Raw genomic sequence first — 20,744 nt, forward strand, 5'->3', positions numbered from 1 at the left:
ATAAAAACGCGTCGAAAACGCTAGGCGCGCCGCGTTCTCCTTTTTTCCAAAGCGCTCGGGTGGTTGCGCTCCGGAGGCGTCTGTCGTTGCTAAGCAACTATCAGCTGCGCTTGGTTGGTTCTTGTCACGTGACCTGCGGTGCGCTTGCGGCATTCTGAAAAGTTGAGATGTTTTTATCTCGATGCGGCGCGGACGCGCTTGGAAAAAACGAGCGCGTCGCTTCCATTATGAGCGCGCATACCGCGCGGCTACATTTGAAATAACGAACTTGCGCGCGCAAAAGACGCGATATGTGAGCGGCCCCTAAATATGTCATTTTGGTGATCAAAGATGAGTTTTAAGAGATCCCATCTAATGGTCTGTGGGGCTGTTGCACATGCAGTGGATTTAATTTGTTGTGTCGTGTAGAATCACGCCGCATCCAGTGTAGTATCACTGATTAGAATGGGTTCTATTGTCTTTGTCCGGTCTAGACACACAGTCCCCGGCCGCATGTTCTCAGTGCTCTACCTCTGAATCCTAGACTTCAAGTTTAACTTGACGTATTCCTGTGCCATGAACAACAAGATACTGGATGCAGCAGTTCATCTGGCACAGTGGAATCACGGTTGTAGATGGCTGGAAATCTACGCCTTAGTGTGGATGTCAAAACCAAAATGGCATATTATACAACAATTAGTAAATAGTCGTGTGACTCAACAAGTAAAGTCATAACATAATGATACATTTGCAAATAATTAGCTAATGATTAATTAAAGCAGACAACTGGAAGTTAAAGTACATAGCTTTGATCAATTGTGGCAATTAACACATTCATTTACACTATTAGTTAGAACTATATGTTATTAAGGAATTAATACATTATGACACATTTAATAAATAACAGTTCATATATTTTGAATTAACGCGGTCACACTTTAGATTAGGGTCCAATTCTTACTATCAACTAACTATTAACTATGACTTTTGCCTCAATAAACTCCTACTTACTGTACTGTATTATTGGTTAGTAAGGTAGTTGTTAAGTTTAGGTATTGGGCAGGATTAAGGGATGTAGAATATGGTCCTGCAGAATAAGGTATTAATATGTGCTTTATAAGTACTAATAAACAGCCAATACCGTAGTAAAATGCATGATAATAAGCAGCTAGTTTATTATGAGAATTGTACCTTAAGCTAAAGTGTTACCATTAATGCATATTAGTGCCCATGAGAATTCTGTCATAATTTATTTACCCTCATGTGCTTCCAAACCTGAATGACTTTTTTTCTATAGTGGGGAAAAAAATACATAAAAACATTTGTTTGGTGTTTTGTTGGTGTTTTTTTTTTTTTTTTTTTTTTTTTTGCATGTCGTTTAATGTTTTGGTTTTATTTTTGTGTAGGTTTGTGTTGTGTTTTATTTTGTTTGATGTTGTTTTTGTGTTTTTTTTTTGTTTTTGTTTGTTTGTTTGTTTTGTTCATACAATAAAGTTAGTTGTTGTTTGGACCCCGCTGACTTTCAAAATATATTCTTTTGTTTTTTTGTTTTCCAATGACAAAAAAGGACATACAGATTTGGAGTGAAATAAGGTTGTGTAAATAATGACAGAAGTTTAATTTTCTCTTTTTTTTTTTTTTTTTTTGTGAACTATCCTTTAAGTGCAAGAAGTTGCGATTTTGAATCTTATTCGAAAAACAACTTAAAAAAAAAAAATATATATATATACAGACCCTTTCCCAAAAATTAGAATATCATGGAAAAGTTTATTTATTTCCATAATTCCATTCAAAACGTTAAACTTCCATAGATTATAGATTCAGGACCCACAACTTAAACGATTTCAAGTATTTAGTTGTTTATTTGTACATAATTTGGGCTTCCAGTTCATAAAACCCACGAAAACAGGATTTCAAAAAATTAGAATATTACATGAAATCACACAGTAATTACACAGTGATACCATGGTCATTGAACCAGGTTTTGGTTATTTTGGCAGTGTGGGCAGGTGCAAATCCTGCTGGAAAATGAAGTCAGCATCTCCATAAAGCTTGTCTGCTGAAGGAAGCATGAAGTGCTCTGAAAATGTCCTGGTAGACGGCTGCGTTGACTCTGGATTTAATAAAGCACAGTGGACCAAAGTCATCTTTTCTGATGAGAGCAAATTTTGCATCTCATTTGGAAACCAAGGTCCCAGAGTCTGGAGGAAGAATGGAGAGGCACACAATCCAAGATGCTTGAAGTCCAGTGTGAAGTTTCCACAGTCTGTGTTGGTTTGGGGAGCCATGTCATCGGCTGGTGTTGGTCCACTGTGCTGTCCACTCAACGCAGCCGTCTACCAGGACATTTTCAGAGCACTTCATGCTTCCTTCAGCAGACAAGCTTTATGGAGATGCTGACTTCATTTTCCAGCAGGATTTGCACCTGCCCACACTGCCAAAATAACACTGTGTGTGATTTCATGTAATATTCAATTTTTTTGAAATCGTGGGTTTTACGAGCTGGAAGCCCAAATTATGTACAAATAAACAACTAAATACTTGAAATCGTTTAAGTTGTGGGTCATATAATCTATGGAAGTTTAACGTTTTGAATGGAATTCTATTTTTTTGGAAAGGGTCTGTATATATATATATAAAGTTTTTCAATAAGTGTTTATCAGTACTTTTGTCAGTGTTTTTGGTTGCAGTTTATTTGATTTCACTAGAATGAAGAGCGTTCAGAATCTTCGGATGAAAGATGTGTGCGAGGCAGTGCTCCAAATATTGCCACTCTATGTTACCTACTGGGTCTGCCAATGACTAGTGAGGAATGGATAAAACTTAATTCAAGGATCTTTGATGTTTCTTGACTACTGGAAAGGGGAGGATTTAGAGTGAAATCACCTCTGATAACTGCAGCAACGTGCAGAGAGTCAGATTTATAAGAGCACTGACAGCTGAATTAATCACAGATTTGTAGAGCGGATGAAATGCAAGACGCAGAGCCTCCGTGTTGTACACTTTTCTAGCGTCTAATAGGCTATTTGCCCTACGTATCCACCTTATTTTTCAATACAGAAGTAAGCTATTTTCTGTGAATGTGCAAGACTTCCGGTTCATTAGCCGCTATATGGAAATAACGAGAAGAAAAACAAAGTGCAGAAAATGGAAAAACTGTTTGAGCTACAAACCAGCATGTTTATAAATAAGCCACCAAATTAATATAATAGGGTAAGAAATACCAGTTTGCAATATCAAGCAGCATGTACATCTAAAAATAACTGGAAGCTAGACACATTCAATTTACAAATGGCCAAGCCTACTCTTACTTGAAAAATATAGAGTGGATATCACTCAGTGGTTTCTTTCTTCTCACATAATTAAAGAATTTCAAATCAATGTTGCTTGTGTATTTATTTATTTATTTATTCGGTAAGTAGCCCTTAAAGCTGCATTCCGTAACTTTTTTGGGTTAAAAATTATCCTAAATAAATTTTTGAGCAAGTAAATAACCAGCCAGTGTTCAAAACTATCTACTTTCCTTAGCTTGATTCAAAACGGTAAGCTTGTAATAATGTTTTTAATTCCAGTGGTACTGGTGGATTTCCGCGGGAAATTCAAGCATGTCTTTGCGTCATTACGTCACATCTGTACACATAATGAAGGAGTCTTGGCTAGTAGGCTATATTGCGTGTGAGGATGTTGGAGGTGGAGATTTATAGCCTTTTCTTACAGCACTTGATATAATTAAACTTATCAATTTGATGGCGGATCCAGAAAGGTTTAAACGACAATCACCAGTGACAACTGGAGATTCACCCGTTGTAAAATGCAAAAGACTTCAGACTTCGGAGTGGCTACAGGGCCATGCGAAAACAAGGATAAATATCGGAAGGGCTTTTGAAAGGTGGCGTGAACTCCGTGTTTTGAAGCGGTTCAAAACGGATGCAGAGACAGCTTTTTTTCTGCTGGACAGGTAAGACATAAGCGATCGTTAGATTTAATCAGCGCGATTTACAGCAATGCTTTTTTTTCCTTAGTTGGTCAGAACAAATGTGGATGTTACTTGTTCAGATTACATTTTCTGGTAAAAATTCTTATACTTCCAAAAAGTAGAATCTGTGATTCCGAATGACAGTATCCACACCGGCGCGGTGACTGACAGCCGCACATTCTCCTCAAAACATTGGATTCATCCGCGCTGTGCCGTGCCGAGGCACAACGCACGTAAAGTTGATAATTCCGCGAATAACTGCAATTGCAGATTTCGAACAGAGATGGCGACAAAGAGGAAAAACTACGGACTGCAGCTTTGAATAAGGTGGACAGGATATAAAAGTTTCATCCACTTCATGTACCTGTTGGTGGTCATTTTGTGATAATGACCGTCTGATTGTACATCATCCATTACTTGCATCCCATTACATCATCATGTTGCAGTCATCCGAGTTATCAATTTGACTAGCACTTCCCCAGATGTCATTATATAGGCGATCCTCATAGGGGTTAATTAGTACTCATTTTCATTAAGCTATAGGCCAGACAGCGTGCAGTCTAAAAGTGGCAACAGCTTTGAGAGATGTTGCACTTTGGCATTTACCATTTTAGTCCGAGACTTTGAAATGTGAGCACGGGGAATTAGTGCCAGAGAGGGAAATAATGTGGATGAGAAAGAAAGAGCGAGAAAAGCCCATCTCACCCTCCTAGTGTCCTTTGCTGTAATGAGTGAACTACTTTTTATGTTCAGAACCCCCCTACATCAGCTTCAGTTCAGTCCGATCTCTGACCTTCTTCTCATGTGCGGGTGAAGGGCAGGACAGAGAATCGCTATCCCACAAGAGCCACTATTATCCAGCTCTGTGTTTCATCAACCGCCAGTCAAACCAGCCCACACAACACCAAATCTCGGTCTCCATGCATGTGCATCATAAAAAACGGTCCTTGGAAAAAATGACCGGAGGCATTACTAAATCCTGATGGAGGGCAGAACCTAAATAAATGATAACACTGGAGATTAACGTGGCGATACATTTTAGAAGCCGAGTGTGCTTCCTCTCAAAGGTTTGACAGATGTTATGAAAATATCAGTTTGCCCTCGAGTTGTGCCTTCCCTCAGGCCTCAAGCGCTGGCACTTTATATGGGCGAGGTGTCTGAGGAGAACTCCTTATTGAGTCATCCATTAACCGCCCAACACGGCTTTAAACAGAAAGTTGTTGGGTTGCCCCCATTTTAGGCACTACATCTATTAAAATATAATGAGAATTTGTGCTCTTAGAAAAGATAAACATATCAGCTTCAATCTGACCACAAAAAGTATCCCACAAAAAGAAATCAATTTCTTAATTGGAATTTAATTCTTTTTGTCTTGTTTTTCAATAGAATATCTAAAAATCCTTTAAACATCCTTTAAAAAGTATTACATTTACACACAAAGCAATATTGTATAATATATTAGGACGTCTCAGAGAATCAGTGTTTTTTTTTTTTATATTATTTATATATTATTATAGTATTTATTCATATTTTGAATTAAATTCTATTTGTACAATTTCAGGTTTCATTTTAATTTATTTCAATTTTAGTAATTATTTGAGCTTTTGTCATTTTTTTTCTATTTAGCTTTAATTTACTTGTATTTCTTTTATTTATTACTAATTATTTTACTCAGGGTTCGAAATGACTTAGGACTCTTGGGGAGGGGTTCCCCTAAAATTAAATTATTAAATTATTAAAACTTCTGAAGACTACCTTGCTACACTATACTGTAGGCAAAATTATATGGACCAATGTTGAAGGTGGGATAATGGTCTTGGGATGTTTTTTCATGGTTTGGGCTAGGCCCAGTATTGGTGTCTGGAGAATTAAGTGGCTATAATCTAACAGGTAAACCTCTAACTCTGGAGCAACAAAGTTACAAGTTCTTTTTCCTCTTTTTCTCTCCATGATGCAGGATTCTAAATTAAGAAAAATAATATTAGCTCTCATGTATATACTCATTCATGCTCAAATCACATTCACTTTAATCAACTCACAGACTTGAATTAAGTCCTGGTTATCTTTCGTAATCACTGACTGGACAAGTAGTTGTTATGCTAGCTTTGAATAACTAGTCTAGCTGCTAGGTCTGCTATGGAAGCTTGTTTCCGCAACAGAATAAAACATTTTAAAAGATAATTGTGACTTTTTATCTCACAATTGCGAGTTTACATCTCGCAATTCTGACTTTATTTCTCAGAATTGCGAGATATAAAGTCAGAATTGCGAGATATAAAGTCAGGATTGCGTGAAATATTGCAGGATTGCAGGATTCTGAGAAAAAAAGTCAGAATTTCAAGTATAATTCTCGCAATTGTGAGTTTATATCTCATAATTCTGACTTTATAACACGCAATTACGACTTTATATCACGCAATTTTGACTTAATAACACACAATTGCGACTTTATATCACGCCATTTTGACTTAATAACACACAATTGCAACTTTATATCTGAGATAAAAAGTCAGAATTGTGAGATGTAAACTCGCAATTGTGAGAAAAAAAAGGTCAGAATTGTGAGATTAAAAAGTCGCAATTACCTTTTTTATTTTTCACTCTGTGGCGGAAACAAGCTTCCATAGTCTGCTGTTAGCTGGCAGATCATTTGGCTTCATACACCTTCTTTACAAACGTACTCTTCTAATCATTACACTGGGTATCTAGTTAATGCAACTTTTGATATAGGAACTTGAACTCCTAATATTTTACTATAAGAAATTATGGAGATATAAACATAATCAAAGCACTTACAGGATTTTCATTCAGGATTTCACTCTTTGTGAGGTTTCGTTTTGCCGCGTTCAGCTACAGTGCGTGTCTGCGGGAGCACCACAACAACAATCTGTGATGCTGTATAGGAACTCACTCGGCTAATAGCTGCCCTGATTGCTGCCTCGGGCTAGGAAATAAATTAATTACTGTTATAAATATAAAACGGCACTAAAGACCGATAATTTTCACAATCATTTTTAATGTTAAAATATATTTGTCGGGGACCCCCCAAAATCCAAAAATAAATTCTTATGGGGGGTCCCTAATGACTTATGGAGGGTTGTTTATTTCAGTTGTTTATTGTTCAGGTAACATTTTTGAGCTTTTCATCAAATATTACAATTTTATTTTAAATATAAATTATATACTGTATATATATAATACATTTTAAAGGTTACATATTTTTACTGGAAGACAAAAATGCTGATTAAGAAAGTGATTTCAAGACAATGTCTTTTCATTATAATGTTGTATCGTTCCCTGAAGAAGATTTCATCCGAGATTTAAAATCTTAATGACCCTGAATCGCTGCCAAACTCTCCTCCAAGACATATGAATTCATGGAGAGGGACCAACACATCATAGTCCCAGATGCTTAATGGTGCTTGTGCAGAGGACAAGCTCCACACATATATTCACAGTTATGCCCTGCTGGATTATTACTGATTCCCCCGGTGGGAGGCACTGGGGCAGAGGTTTTATTACCACACCAGAGAAAAGCGTTGTAAATACCCATCACACACCTGAGCAGAGACTTGTATTAGCGCGCAGCAGACGTCCTGTAGGTCACATGCAAGGTGAGAGTTGACATGAGCAAAATGAAAGAACATTAAGAGAAAAGAGGAAACAAAATAGGACAGAGATGGTCAGAGGACACAGAGAGAAAGACCGTCTTGTTTTTCAGTATTTATATACACACTACACAGCATATATACCGTCGCATGAAATAAACAAAATAAGCTAACAGGGTAGTAAAAGTAAACTTAATTCAATAAATATTATCTAAAAACATCTTGTAATATCTTATGAAATGTTCTTAAGTAAATTGGTATTGTTCAAATATGTTTAGGTGCTTTAACTGGAAAATAAGACAAAAATACTGATTAAAATGTATATATTTTTGCAGAGCATTACCACAGGCTTTTTGCAAGTGTCATATGTGACAGATTTGGTAAGTAGTAAGAAAAAAAGATCTGTCCTACGCAATACATTCTCACATCAGTAACCTCATCATCAGAATGACACAATCATGTACCGTTCACAATGTTACAGCCGTCGGATCTGCTCTACATATTCTCACTGAGTGTTTGAAGCAGAGAAACATGGACAATGTGAAATGTCCACTATAAACGGCAACTCTTGTTCATTGAAAGTTTGCAGCTGCGACCCCGGCAAAAGCTCATTCGCACACACACACACACACACAGATTAAATATACGGCTCTCCAGGCATTATACCAACTCTTGATGATTACATCAGAGCCTCGCTGGCCCTGAGCTGCCCTCTCTCTTAATTACAGGAAGGGATATTAAATCAGGCATGAACCAGGGTGTCCCACTGCAATAGTCTCATGTATGGGGGTTATAATTTACCCCTACATCCTGCTGGAACACCTATAGTAACTGAAAAAGATATTTTCAGGCCTAAATATAAGATTTATGTATACTATATTATACACATATATATTTATTAGTACTATTACATAAATCTTACCAGTGTCAACCCATTTTATGTATGAATGACTGACAAATGTGCATCACATTAAGTTTATGTTAAAAATGTAACAATCCAAAAGTATGGAAATTGTAATACGCAATTCAAATGCATAACGTTTTTTTTTTTTTTTTTTGAGTGTACGGTAACAGAGTAATAAACAAACAAAGGGTCATAGAAAGCAAAATTCGCCGTGGGACTGGACATTGATCTGTCTTTAATGTTCCGAGCTCAAAGAAAAGTATTTCTATCGCAGACGAGGGACCAGATGAGAGAGGAAACAAATCTCTTAACAGCTTTAGTTTAATTCAAACCCCTGGTCCCTAGACGGCCATGACCGAAACAGCACTATTGAAATGAATTCAACAGCGGTGTATCCCTTACTCATGCTGATTCTGCCTAATGGCTATAACAGGTCTTTTGTGGACTTCTTGATCTAGTACTGTAGTTGTAATGAAAAATTCAATCAGGCCTTAATAAACAGCTGGCCCATCTAGAGTTTGTTTGCTTAGCGTGGGCAAAAGGCCAGGCGGGCAGCTGTGTTATGCTAAGCACCTGTAATGGCCTTTGGTTTCACATCTGGCACGGCAAAGATTGGCGCTCTCTCTTGCAATATGGCTGTTGTGATTACACCAGTGCTACTACAAATTAATCACAAAAAAGATTCCACATACGCTCACTTGATCAGCACAAGAATAAGAGGGAACAGCTGCAGAACAAGAGATCAGCCTGGAATTTTAAAGACTTGGTAAAATAGTCTGATAATCTTGTACTATGTATACAGCGCGAAACATAAATCAAATCAAGTCAGATTCGCGAACGAATGACCCTTTTTCATCTATTCTTTTAGTGACTCAAAACCATACAGCATGACCAGCGTAGTCTGATTTCCAAACGAATGACTCTTTTGAATCTATTATTTCAGTGAATCAAAACCATACAGATTCTTAAACATACATGATTCAGTCTAGTCTATGAATACCCATCTAATGACACTTTTGAGTAGTTTATTTTTAATTAAACAAAAACACACCATACAATCAGTGCAGTCTGATTCCTAAACTAATGACTATTTTGAATCTGTTCTTTTAGTAAATCAAAACCATACAGATTCTTAAACAAATTGCCATTTTTGAGTAGGTTATTTTTAGTCAATAAAAAAAAAATAGAGCATGACCAGTGTAGTCTAAATCAATGGTTCTCATTTATTCACTCATTTATCACACACACACACATACACACACACAAGTACCATCCCAGCACTAACGGCGTGTCTAACAAAAGAATTAACAGCTTTCACGTTCGTCTTTTAAAATAAAGGTCTCACAACATAAAAAAACTATTTTCTTCTTTTTTCTTTCTTTTGGGTCGCGACCCACTGGTTGAGAAACACTGCTCTAAATGATACCTGAACAAATTGGCTGTTTTGTCAGTGGTATATTATAAAAAATAAATGAATGAATAAAGATAATATTGTTTGTTTAGTATTGATATTTAATATTTTTTCATGATAATTATGTCATATAATTAAAACATAAATATTATCAATTTTTTTTTTTTTTTTTTTTTTTTTAAATATAAAAATAATTTAAAACAATCATTAAGTGGACCATTAAGAGGTATCAGAACCGGAATTAAATGGAACCAGTGAAAGTTCTCAATAACATTACTTATTAAAAACAAGTAATTACAAACCATTGAAGGGACATCAGGCCCTTATTGATTGATTTATGAAATTTTTAAATTCTGAAGTGATTTTTTGTTGTTGTTGTTGCTTTTCTGTACTACCAGTTAGTGATGGGGACGAGACCGCCTATGCCGAGTCCGAGTCAAGACCGAGTCTTTGAAGGGTCGAGTCCGAGTCGAGACCGAGTCCATTGGTTTTCAAATTCAGTCGAGTCCGAGTCAAGACCGAGTCTTTGAGGAAGCAAGTCCGAGTTGAGACCGAGTCTTTAGGAGTCGAGACCAAGACCATAAAAACATGTCAGTTTTCATATTCATGATTTAATATCACCCCAGTTAATAATCAACAGTTAGGCCTACAGACTAAGCTAGATTGGGAATTGTTTAGAGGAGCAGTCTTAACGTCTTAATATGGACTATGCTTTTACTATCATTAAAAAAATCCCTACCACATGCATCATCTTCTGCCTATTTTTCTAAACTGCTTCAACAGTGCTGCTCTGTCATCAACATGTTAAGCCCACCCTGACTTTTTTAATCATAGTTAGGACATGCAGAGCAAATAAAAATTTTCTAGTGGTATGTATTCTAGTGGACTAGTGATGGGGACGAGACCGCCTATGCCGAGTCCGAGTCAAGACCGAGTCTTTGAAGGGTTGAGTCCGAGTCAAGACCGAGTCTTTGAAGGGTTGAGTCCGAGTCAAGACCGAGTCTTTGAAGGAACAAGTCCGAGTCGAGTCCGAGAAAGCAATCGGTCTCGAGACCGGACTCAAGTACTACATCACTACTACCAGTACTGTTGAAATAACTGTGACCATGCCTGAAAGATTCCTTGATCAATATTCTTTGATTGCCTGATTAACAACTGATCATTGCCTGTGTTTAAGATAGGGCAGGCTAATCATAGCAACAACAACAGATATTGATCCAGAAACATCCTACTGGTGTAAATTAAGTTGTGCGTGTTTGAAAGCCTCCCTGAAGAATGCATAAATCCGTGATTAACATTTAAATAATTTGGTATGGCATATACTTATTTGTCATTTGAATGTGCTGTAGTCATATAAAAATATTCATGAAAGCACTACCAGACAGATGTGAATTGCACAACACCGAGCAGAACATTTTAAGACATAGTTCAGCTGACACACCAAAAAGTGGTCTATCTGCGATTTGACGCCGCAGCGGTTGCCACGCGCTCTGCCTATCAGCTCCCTCCACCATTGGGTCGCTGGGCCAGATAAGATGTCACACTCCGAAAGTCTCCTTCAGAGAAAGTCCTGGAGCTCCTTCCTCCTTGTGAGGAAGATCCACAGAGTCGCCCTTATCACTGCTAACCTCAGCAGCCTGCCACCTGAGACCGGAGCCAAAATAGACATTATTAGCATTCCCAGTGCGTCGCACACCCTAATGCAGGGTAGCGGAGCGCTTTAAAGGACAGCCATCTCTGCACCTTATACAGCACATCCAAGAATAATGTTCTACATCAACGATCCTTTATTAAAAGCACCTCCCTCTGCGAAAAATCTCACATTAAAAATACCATCAGGTGAGGCCGATTTTCATTAGAAAAAAAGGTAATCTGAGGTGAAGCAAAGCACAGTCACCTTGGGTACTCTCAAGGGGTGATATCATCTCTCTCTAGATTACAGTGGCTACAGGTACTGAATTCCTAAACAACAGCCCTCTCATCTTAGTCCAGTGCCCTGCCCTTTGACAAAAAAAAGGTCAGAAAAGACAATTATCAGGCTTCTCCTCCCACACTATTAACGGGGAGGTGGGAGAAGGGAGCTTTGTCTGAAACAGACGTGACCACTGACCCCAGCCACCTTTTCCAGCAAGCCCAGACAAAGACTATCACACCCAGACAGCGGAAGTTGCATTGTGAACACCTTTCTCATTAAATAAACATAACTGCTGCATGTTTCTAGTGTTTTCCAATGAATCTTTAAAGTGCCCCTATTATGGTTTTCAAATATTCCCTTGTATGCAGTGTGTAATACAGCTGTTTGTGAATGTAAACGGTCTGCAAAGTTGTAAAGTCGAAAGTGTACGATAAAGTTATTGGCTGAATCCGAAATAGCCCCCTATACCCTCAAATAGGGCCTTATTTGAAGGGACAGCCAAAAATTTGTAGTGGTGTCCAAAACCACTCATTCAATCCCACAATGCACCGCAATAACGAGTGTACAGCCAATGTACACTCAACGGCTGTCCGAATTCGCTCCCTCGTTTTCATTCACTCCTTCAAGTGAACCGTATTAGTGGACTAACGTAGGGAATAGTGATTGAGGGTTTAGGGGGCGATTGCGGATACAGCCATTGTCTCCCCAGTCGTCTGTAATTCGAATCCCATTGCGTTATGGTTCTACGTCACTTGAAAAGACATTTTGCGTAATGCCCGTCTATGTTGTACATAGTCATTGTTTTGGTCGTCAATGAATTCAATGACTCATAACGCGCATAAGATGCTCACTTGTAGCCACCTACTTGCAATGAAACCTGCAGAAAGAATCATTGAACAACTCAAGCAAACAAATCTTTTTAATGAACAAATTCTAAAGATTTGAGTCACTGGGATAAATCAAAATTTCTGCTACTTCTACAACGTTTTTTCCAATATTTGATGTCATGATGGATCAATACAAACACCATACCATTTGGGGTTGGTAAGATTTTTTTGAAGTTTTTGGTTTTATTTATTCATTTTTATTTATTTGTTGAAAAGCTGGTAAGTGTATGCTAGCCATATATACATAAGTATTACCGCTTGCCATTTGAGCGTTTGTTTGTTCATTTGACTGCAGAGTTTACACCGCTGGCTGCCATTTATTTCTTTTCCCCATTTATATCAACAGATGTTAAGCATGAATCACAATTACAGACATCTCGTAAAGATGTGCTTGGTGAGAAATTAAAAGGCAACAGCTTTGTGTTTATGACACCTTTCAATTTGCTTCTGGAAACGCTCATTTGAGAATAAAAGGATTGGGAGAGAAGAGAGATATACAAATTTGACCTTTTTGTTGAGCTCAAAGTGCCGTTTCACAGCTCACACCGGTGTACCCGGATTCTCAGATAACCATTTACTTTCATTCTGTCTGCTTGGACTGATTCCCAGGGATGGCACATCAAAGGAGAGTCTGATTTTGTGATAGCCCACCTACCAGCGCGCACACATACGCGGATAGCAGGACTTCATCTATCTGTCTGGATATGCCTTGTGCCAGCGATAACCCCCATGTGTGTGCTTCCCATCATCAAGTTCTTAGTTTGAAATATGATCTCATTGTTATTCAGCGCTAATGAGATCTTAAGCAGAGAATCAAATTAGTGCTCAGTCATAATCAAAGCGCAGTCAGTCTTAACAAAACTGAACAGAATCAGAGCTCAACCACCCACTTGAAGTCCATGTGCCAAATCCTGCCCACTCTGACGGAAGTCTGAAGAGGAAAACGGGACAGCTAAGGTCTGTGTGAGCCATACCAATTTCAAACTTCTGCCATTTGGCAGTCGCACTGAGGGGCTCGAAATTAAAGACTCAGATGCGAGACCATGTAGCACAAAAGCTGCTGTCCTACAGAGGGACCCAAGTTAAATGCTTCACTTAAGAGCACATTTCAGCCTCCAATCAGCCTGGGCTGTTTTTACACCCACTGAACATCAATGTTCACAGCTAAACAAAGCTGAACTCTCTTTTGAGTCCAGCAAAAAGCTAGCTTAGAGGGGCTGGAGACACGTTTCGTGCACAGTCAACCATGAGCTCAGTAACCTTTCCCTTGCATTCATTCTTCTCGGTTTCATTGGAACATTTCATTTTGGTCAAAAATCCAGCATGGATACTTTTGTGTACATAATACCCTCAGAATTGTAACAAATTGCTGTGATATTTGACTGAGTTGTGGCTAAAGTCTGGCCTTGAGGGACTCCAGTGGAAAAATTCAGACAGGAACATCATCTATGACTTTGACTTCCTGTACATGCTCTTTTTGTCAAGTATGCCAGGGATATTAAAACCGGCAAAGATGGGACCTACAGAGAGGTGCCCTCTGCAACTTCAGCCGGTTTGGGTTCTTATACTTCATTGACAGAGTCGTGGCTGAAATATCTTGACAGTAGGGCAGCTCTCACTGGAGAAACAGCAAAAATAAGTCTCAGAGGATTGTATGGAGAAATTCATATAGCTTATAATGTTAAAAAGTGAAAGATAAAAGAAAGAAGTGACATAAAAAAGGAAGACAAAAGTGAGACCCAGAAGAGATAAGAACAAGAGAGATCATTTTAACATCTCAGCTGTCTCGATTTTCATGTATTGCATCTTGCAGAAAAAGACATCTTGCTTTCAACAACGTCACAAACTGTGTTCAGATTTCCCAAGATACCAAAGTTTGCCATCAAAAATCTGAGATTTCAATATCAACAAATCCTCACAAGACTAGGGAGAAATTAACCTGAGCTATCTATTTAAATATTTTAAAAACACGCTCTCAAATAAATTTTATGCATTGGCAAATTCATAAGATACTGTATGCGAGACCTCATTCATGCGCTTTCATACGACCTGCTTACACCCCAATCTTCATTCGAAATCGGCAGTTCATAAAATAGTTACATTTTCTCATTAGAACAGATTGTCTATTACTGTATGAAAAAAGGATTTTTAACATCTGAAACGAACTTGAAACTTGAAAAATCACTGAGAACTCCATTAAGGATCCTGAGCTGTGAAAAAGCAACATCTGAGCAGTAAAATGTCCATCTTGAGAGGTTAAACATTGGCTCTACCTCCTGAGATCTCATTGCCCTCTTCCACAGGTCCAGCTTCTTTCAGTCTTTGAGGTTGAGTGGTGTCTCCATCACTGCTCTGGTCTTCTGTTGAAGACACATGAGGGATTAAAGTCCAAAATACTGTGTCATGCATATAGATATATAAATATTGTATAACAAAATTTCAACTTATTGTAAACATGTAGCCCTATATATTTTGTATAGACTGTATCACTATGTACAACTGAAGCAGATATTGTCAAGGCACTTTTTTTTATTCTGTCTTAAAACACAAAGGAGGCTACAATCAAACACATTATTTTCACTTGCCATTCGTTTCAGTGGGATTGCTTCAAAGAAACAAGGTATTTCATACCAGTGTATTTTCCCTGAAGTGCTCGGCTGTGCAGGTTTCCACTCACAGCTATAACCTTGACTGCATACTCCTTCCTGGGATTAAAATCCTTTATTATTGCTTTATTCTCTCCCCTTGCAATTTGCAACTCGCTTGTTTCCCCACCTGTCATCAGAAACAAATCAGAGAAATCAGAAAGAGGATGGTTAGTATGCACTGTCTTGCATGCCTGTTTCTATCAGAAACCAGTTCTTTATTGTCTGACTGTCAATGCCTAGCAGTTTGTTTAGATGCAATGTCAGAGGGGAATAATGCTTGTAATGATAATGCTATTAATAATAATTAATACTCTGGAGGGAACAAAATAAAATAATAAATTAACAAATCACTTTGTTAAAAGTTGCCAAAAAAGTATAAATATAAAAACTATATAAAAATATAACAAGAAGATAATATATAACTCTTTATTTTAAGGTGTCCTTGTCACAGTGTAATTATATAATGAAGTACTGAGTAATATTAATTAACTACATGTAATTACTATAGGATTAGGGTAAGGAGTAGGGTTTGTTTTAGGGTTAGTTGCTTGTAATTATGCATAAAATACTGATATTACTATAGTATGTGCAGGCAACATGTGTAACAAAGACACTCAAATAAAGTGTTGCCCTCATTTTGAATGCAACTTTTGAAATGTAATAAAAAAAATAATTAATTTAAATACAATTTAGTTGGAAGTGCATTGGTTGCTCCCACATGTTACATGACCAATTACATTTTTTTAACTTGACAAATGGATAAAGAAAAATACTCTGCAAAATAATAACAGAAAGCAATTGTTAAATGCCTTATGAAAATGCTATTTAAATGCTGAATTTGTCAATTCATTATTTAATATTATAAATTCATTTTTGTACATTAAATACATATTTCTTCGACAATTGGAAAATCTATTTATTTATGTTTTTTTATTTTTTTATTTAATGTATTGTATTAATGTGTGTTCTGAGTATTTGCTAGGTGAAAAGTCTGGTCTGGTTGGCAAACTGGTCCATGGATAGATGGTCAATTAACAATTTCAAAAACACTCACAGTTGTTGATGAATTGAGTATCCCATGATATCAACCCCGGACATCTAAAACAAACTGATCTAAGTTTTCAGATGCAAAAGCACATAATGTCCAAAATAGCCTGATAAACAACCCGTCCAAAACAGCTTTGCTCTACTCTTTCACAAATCGAGCCAGAGGAGGAATAGTACTGGCCTGAAAAGTTGTTATGCCAAGTTATCACCCAAATACAATATGTGGGTGGTAGCTTTATGGTCATTGCACAGCAAACAACTTCATGAAGTTTGTTTGCAGTATTGACAGTGACAAATTGTCTGTTCTAAAAAGGTCTTGGCCACAAACTCATCTTTCTCGCTTCATGACATCCCTGCCTGGTGATAAATCTGGGATTATGACTTCAAAGAAATGTTTGCTTTGGGTAATTTTGTGAACTAGGAAAGAAAGAAAAAAACAACTTTCACTAACTTTCACTAATACTCCAACTAAAAAACTGAAAATTCTCTCATCATTTGCTCACCCTTATCCTGCTTCAGATGAACACAAACTGAAATTTATAGAAACATAATTGAACATGGACAAAAAGTTGATGAACGGCGGTAATCCATACGATCCTAGTTGATAAATCAATGTTTTCTGAAGCGAAACCTTATGTGTGTGAGAAAAATACTAATATTTTAAACCATCGCTTCTGGCAAACTGTCATACATGTACGTGCGGTATGAGTTCATGCTTGACTCTAAAAAGTAATCAGTTACTAGCTACTAATTCAATCTAAAACGTATTGGATAACTTATTACTATACTAATTACTTTCTTAATCCCCTATCAACCTTGAACAATACAAGAATAACTGCTCTTTTAATTCTTTCAAATAAATAATATCAAATTGCATAAATTATTCTTGAATTGACCAAAGTATTTAAGGGAGAAGGTTACATTAGGAACATACATTTTAACATTGATTAGACGTAAAATGTTTAGGTTAAATCCACTATTAATATAGAATTGTTATATAGAGTAATTAATGCAGTTACATCAGAAGTAACTGTAATTACAGTATATTACAGAAAAAAATTAAGAGTAATCCCTTACTTTACATTTCAAGGGAAAAGTAATTAAATTACAGTAATTCATTACTTAGTAATGCATTACACCCCACACTGAACTTTAGAACATGCTTACTTCACGCTTCACAACATGCTGATGTTTATGTCAAGTGAACGTATGTAAAACAGTTGGAAGTGATGGTTTATAGTTTAAAAAGTTTAAAATATTAATATTTTTCCTCACACAACTATGGTTTCGCTTCATGTGTCAGGGTTGGGGTTGAGGCATGAGATGAGGACTCAATTGTGCAGAGTTGATGGGCTTTATTAATAAAAAATAAAACAAAAAACAAACAAAAACATGGGGGGGGGATAAAATGGCAAGGCTGGCATGCAAGACAGGGCTTGATACAGCAGGGATGGAACATAAGGGGCACATACGACGACAAACTGGCACAGGACTGCAAACACAAGGAGAATAAATAGGGCAGCAAACAATGAGGGTAAAGAGAGAGAGCAGGCAAATGATCCAATAATGAGCGGGGTTAAGACAATAGACAGGAGAGCACATGGCACATAGAAACAAACATGGCAAAAAACAAGAGCACATGGCCAATGAACACAACCACAATCCATGTGCTCAAACAAAACATGACAATGAGAGCTCTCACTGACTGCATGTCTGGTGAAGCATCAACTTTGAGGGTTCCATCCATTGCAATATATGGATTCACAGAGATGGGTTATTTTTCTAAAAATCTCAATTTGCGTTCCACAGAATGAAGCCGTATATATCTGGGACAGTATGGAGTATCCCTTTAAGGGGCTGAATGATTTAAAATAGTCCAAAAAACATAGTGATGAACTAGAAGTGCAGGCAAAATGTATTGCTTCTTTTAATCAGTCATGCCTGAACAGCATACTCGTATCACAGTCCCTCAATGTGATGAAGAAGCCTGCCCCTGCAATTCAGATCTCTGACCAATGATCCTGATTAAAATCCTCGTGGCTTACCGAGAGATCAATAGAAGGGGAGCTAAAGTTGCTTATTCAGCAGCAGCGGGAGCATGATTGGGGTTAGACTCAGAGCAAAGGGTGTCAGAACTGGAGAGCCACAGTTTGCTGATGACTTTGCACTTCACGCTTCATAGGAAAGTAAAAGAAGATTGCTGCAGACAGAAAACTGTCACTGGTTCTTACGACAACATCAAAGAACTCCAATTCTCATTTGTTTAAACGAGACCAAAGGACAGAATCACTTTGTCACAAGCAAACGTCTCACTTCCTGCTTTGATTTTTAAAGAGAGTGGATCAAAGAACTCTCGAGGGGAAAACTGTCTATAGTTACCTCTAAAAACAGATAGAAATCAATTTGTGCTTCCCAATATAAAATATTCTGTTCAAATTGGCCAAAGCTGCAACCGAACCGTAAACGTTGTTTTGTTGCTTTGTTTATTCAGTTTTTGTTTGTGCTCAGGAAAAACGTATACCTTCTAAAGCTAGGACATTTATAAGAGAAAGTACAGTATATGTCCTGGGCCAAAACATATCTTTGTGTGCATCCGAATGCATTTTTTTATATCTAACTAGAGTACGTGTCAGTAGGTATGTTCGACTTGAAATGGCGCTGCTCAATCCGAATAGTGTATGACATCAAAGTACCGCGAGAGCGATTCGAAAGCATAAAGAGCTGTCTGCTCTCTAATCGATCGATCTGCGCAGCGGCACTTCGAGTCAAACACACCTAGGCTGTGTCCAAAATTGCCCCATATACCAGGCACGGCGCCAGGATTCTAGTTTTGGATGGGCCAGACCAATTGTGGGTGGGCCTTAAATTAAAAACGTTAAATAAAAAAATAAAAAAACGTTATCCAATCACTGCTTGGATATATACACTGCAAAAATATTGACTAATATAGGCTACTGTTATATTATCTGTGCGTATACATAATATAGATTTTAATAGCTTGATGCTCTTTAAATATTTTGTTGCATTGTTAAAAGTTTCGGTGCATAGGACAGACCTATCCGCGATCGCTCTCCATGGTTCTGACCAAAGAAGAGCGCTTTGGAATCTCCATTACGCATCATACGCATCATACCTGGGCTGCATTTTCCGATAACATTGTCTCTTATCGCGCTACGACTCTTAAGGTATAACTTAACTAAAGGTATACTACCACTAAAGGTATATCATTGCCAGGCGTCTTCAGGGCTATCATCCACTCGCGAGGCAGAGGCGCTGAAAGGCAGAGGCGCTGGCGCCCTCCTAGCAACGGCGCTGTTTTTGGTAAAACATGATTTTGACGACTTCATTAAGTTTTGTTTTATAGAAAACTCTTTTTAAAAGATTTTCGTTTTGTATAAATTGTATCTTAATTTTGATCAATGCTTTATCAATCAATTGCCCGTATTTAATAAATAAGAAGCAAATATATAGCAGACAATGTAATAAGGCGCCGGCACGATCACTTGCATTGCATGTGAACTGGAGGGCGCCGAGCTTGTGCCTCACAGATTTGAGAAATATAGGCTATATTTTACAGAAAGCTTGAAATGTCTACTTTTAAACGAAAATATTCAAACCAAATTAAATAGGCTACTCTCTGATTATGAAATCCATATGAAATGTGCATTTCTCTCTGGCGTTTATGGCGAGTCCGCATCGTCAACTTCATCTTTGCAGCGACACAGAAAACACCAGTTTATTTCTAAACAATTAAATGTCTCCTTGCTAATTTAGACACATTCATAATCATTACTTTAACCGCTTCTTTGTGGCAAGCTTTATGCGTGCGGTCATAACGCTTATTATCCTGTTGGCTATAGCCTAAGTAATTAAATTAATATAAAGGGGCGATTTGTCCACGAATGACTTAAATTAACAACTAGGCTACTAGTCGACTAAAAAAAAAAAAAAAAATGAGTCGGAGGCAGTCCTTATTCCACATATTTTCGAACCAGCAGGCCATTCTGGGTTGAGCGAGCGACCCTACGGAATGAGTGAGCGGAGCGGAATATTCAGAAATGCGCTCTCCGCTCACGAGCTCTGATCAGAACAAACCCGAACCTCACTGTCTTCTGAACTTGTGCAGAAACATCCAAATAGACATAGCCAGCTTTTTAAAATGGTTTTAAAACTAAACATTTAGACTATTTTAGTACAAATTATGAGCTTATTGACGATTTTTTATAATTCTTGACAAAATTTGAATATATTAAGTCTTTTTTTTTTTTTTTTTTTTTTTTTGGGTGGGCCTGGTGAAAAGTGGGTGGGCCTAGGCCCGTCAGGCCCACCCATGACGCCGTGCCTGCCATATACCCTCATTCACTATTCC

General features: G+C 37.6%; 1 protein-coding gene across 3 annotated transcripts in view; it reads right to left on the reverse strand.

The window, feature by feature from the left end:
* Nucleotides 1-20,744, reverse strand: part of col14a1a (collagen, type XIV, alpha 1a) — a 125,854-nt gene that overhangs the window by 95,947 nt on the left and 9,163 nt on the right. For 2 of the 3 annotated variants that reach the window (XM_084384879.1, XM_084384878.1), the window contains exons 4-5: nt 15,312-15,455; nt 14,954-15,040 (exon numbers count right to left, since the gene is read on the reverse strand). The exons of the other annotated variant lie outside the window; for it this stretch is intronic. In XM_084384879.1, coding sequence (XP_084241005.1) covers nt 14,954-15,040; nt 15,312-15,455 — 231 coding nt within the window. The remainder of the gene's footprint in view (nt 1-14,953; nt 15,041-15,311; nt 15,456-20,744) is intronic. 3 annotated transcript variants of the gene reach the window in all.

This window comes from Rutilus rutilus, assembly GCF_951802725.1.
Source record: "Rutilus rutilus genome assembly, chromosome: 17".
NCBI classification, from domain to species: domain Eukaryota; kingdom Metazoa; phylum Chordata; class Actinopteri; order Cypriniformes; family Leuciscidae; genus Rutilus; species Rutilus rutilus.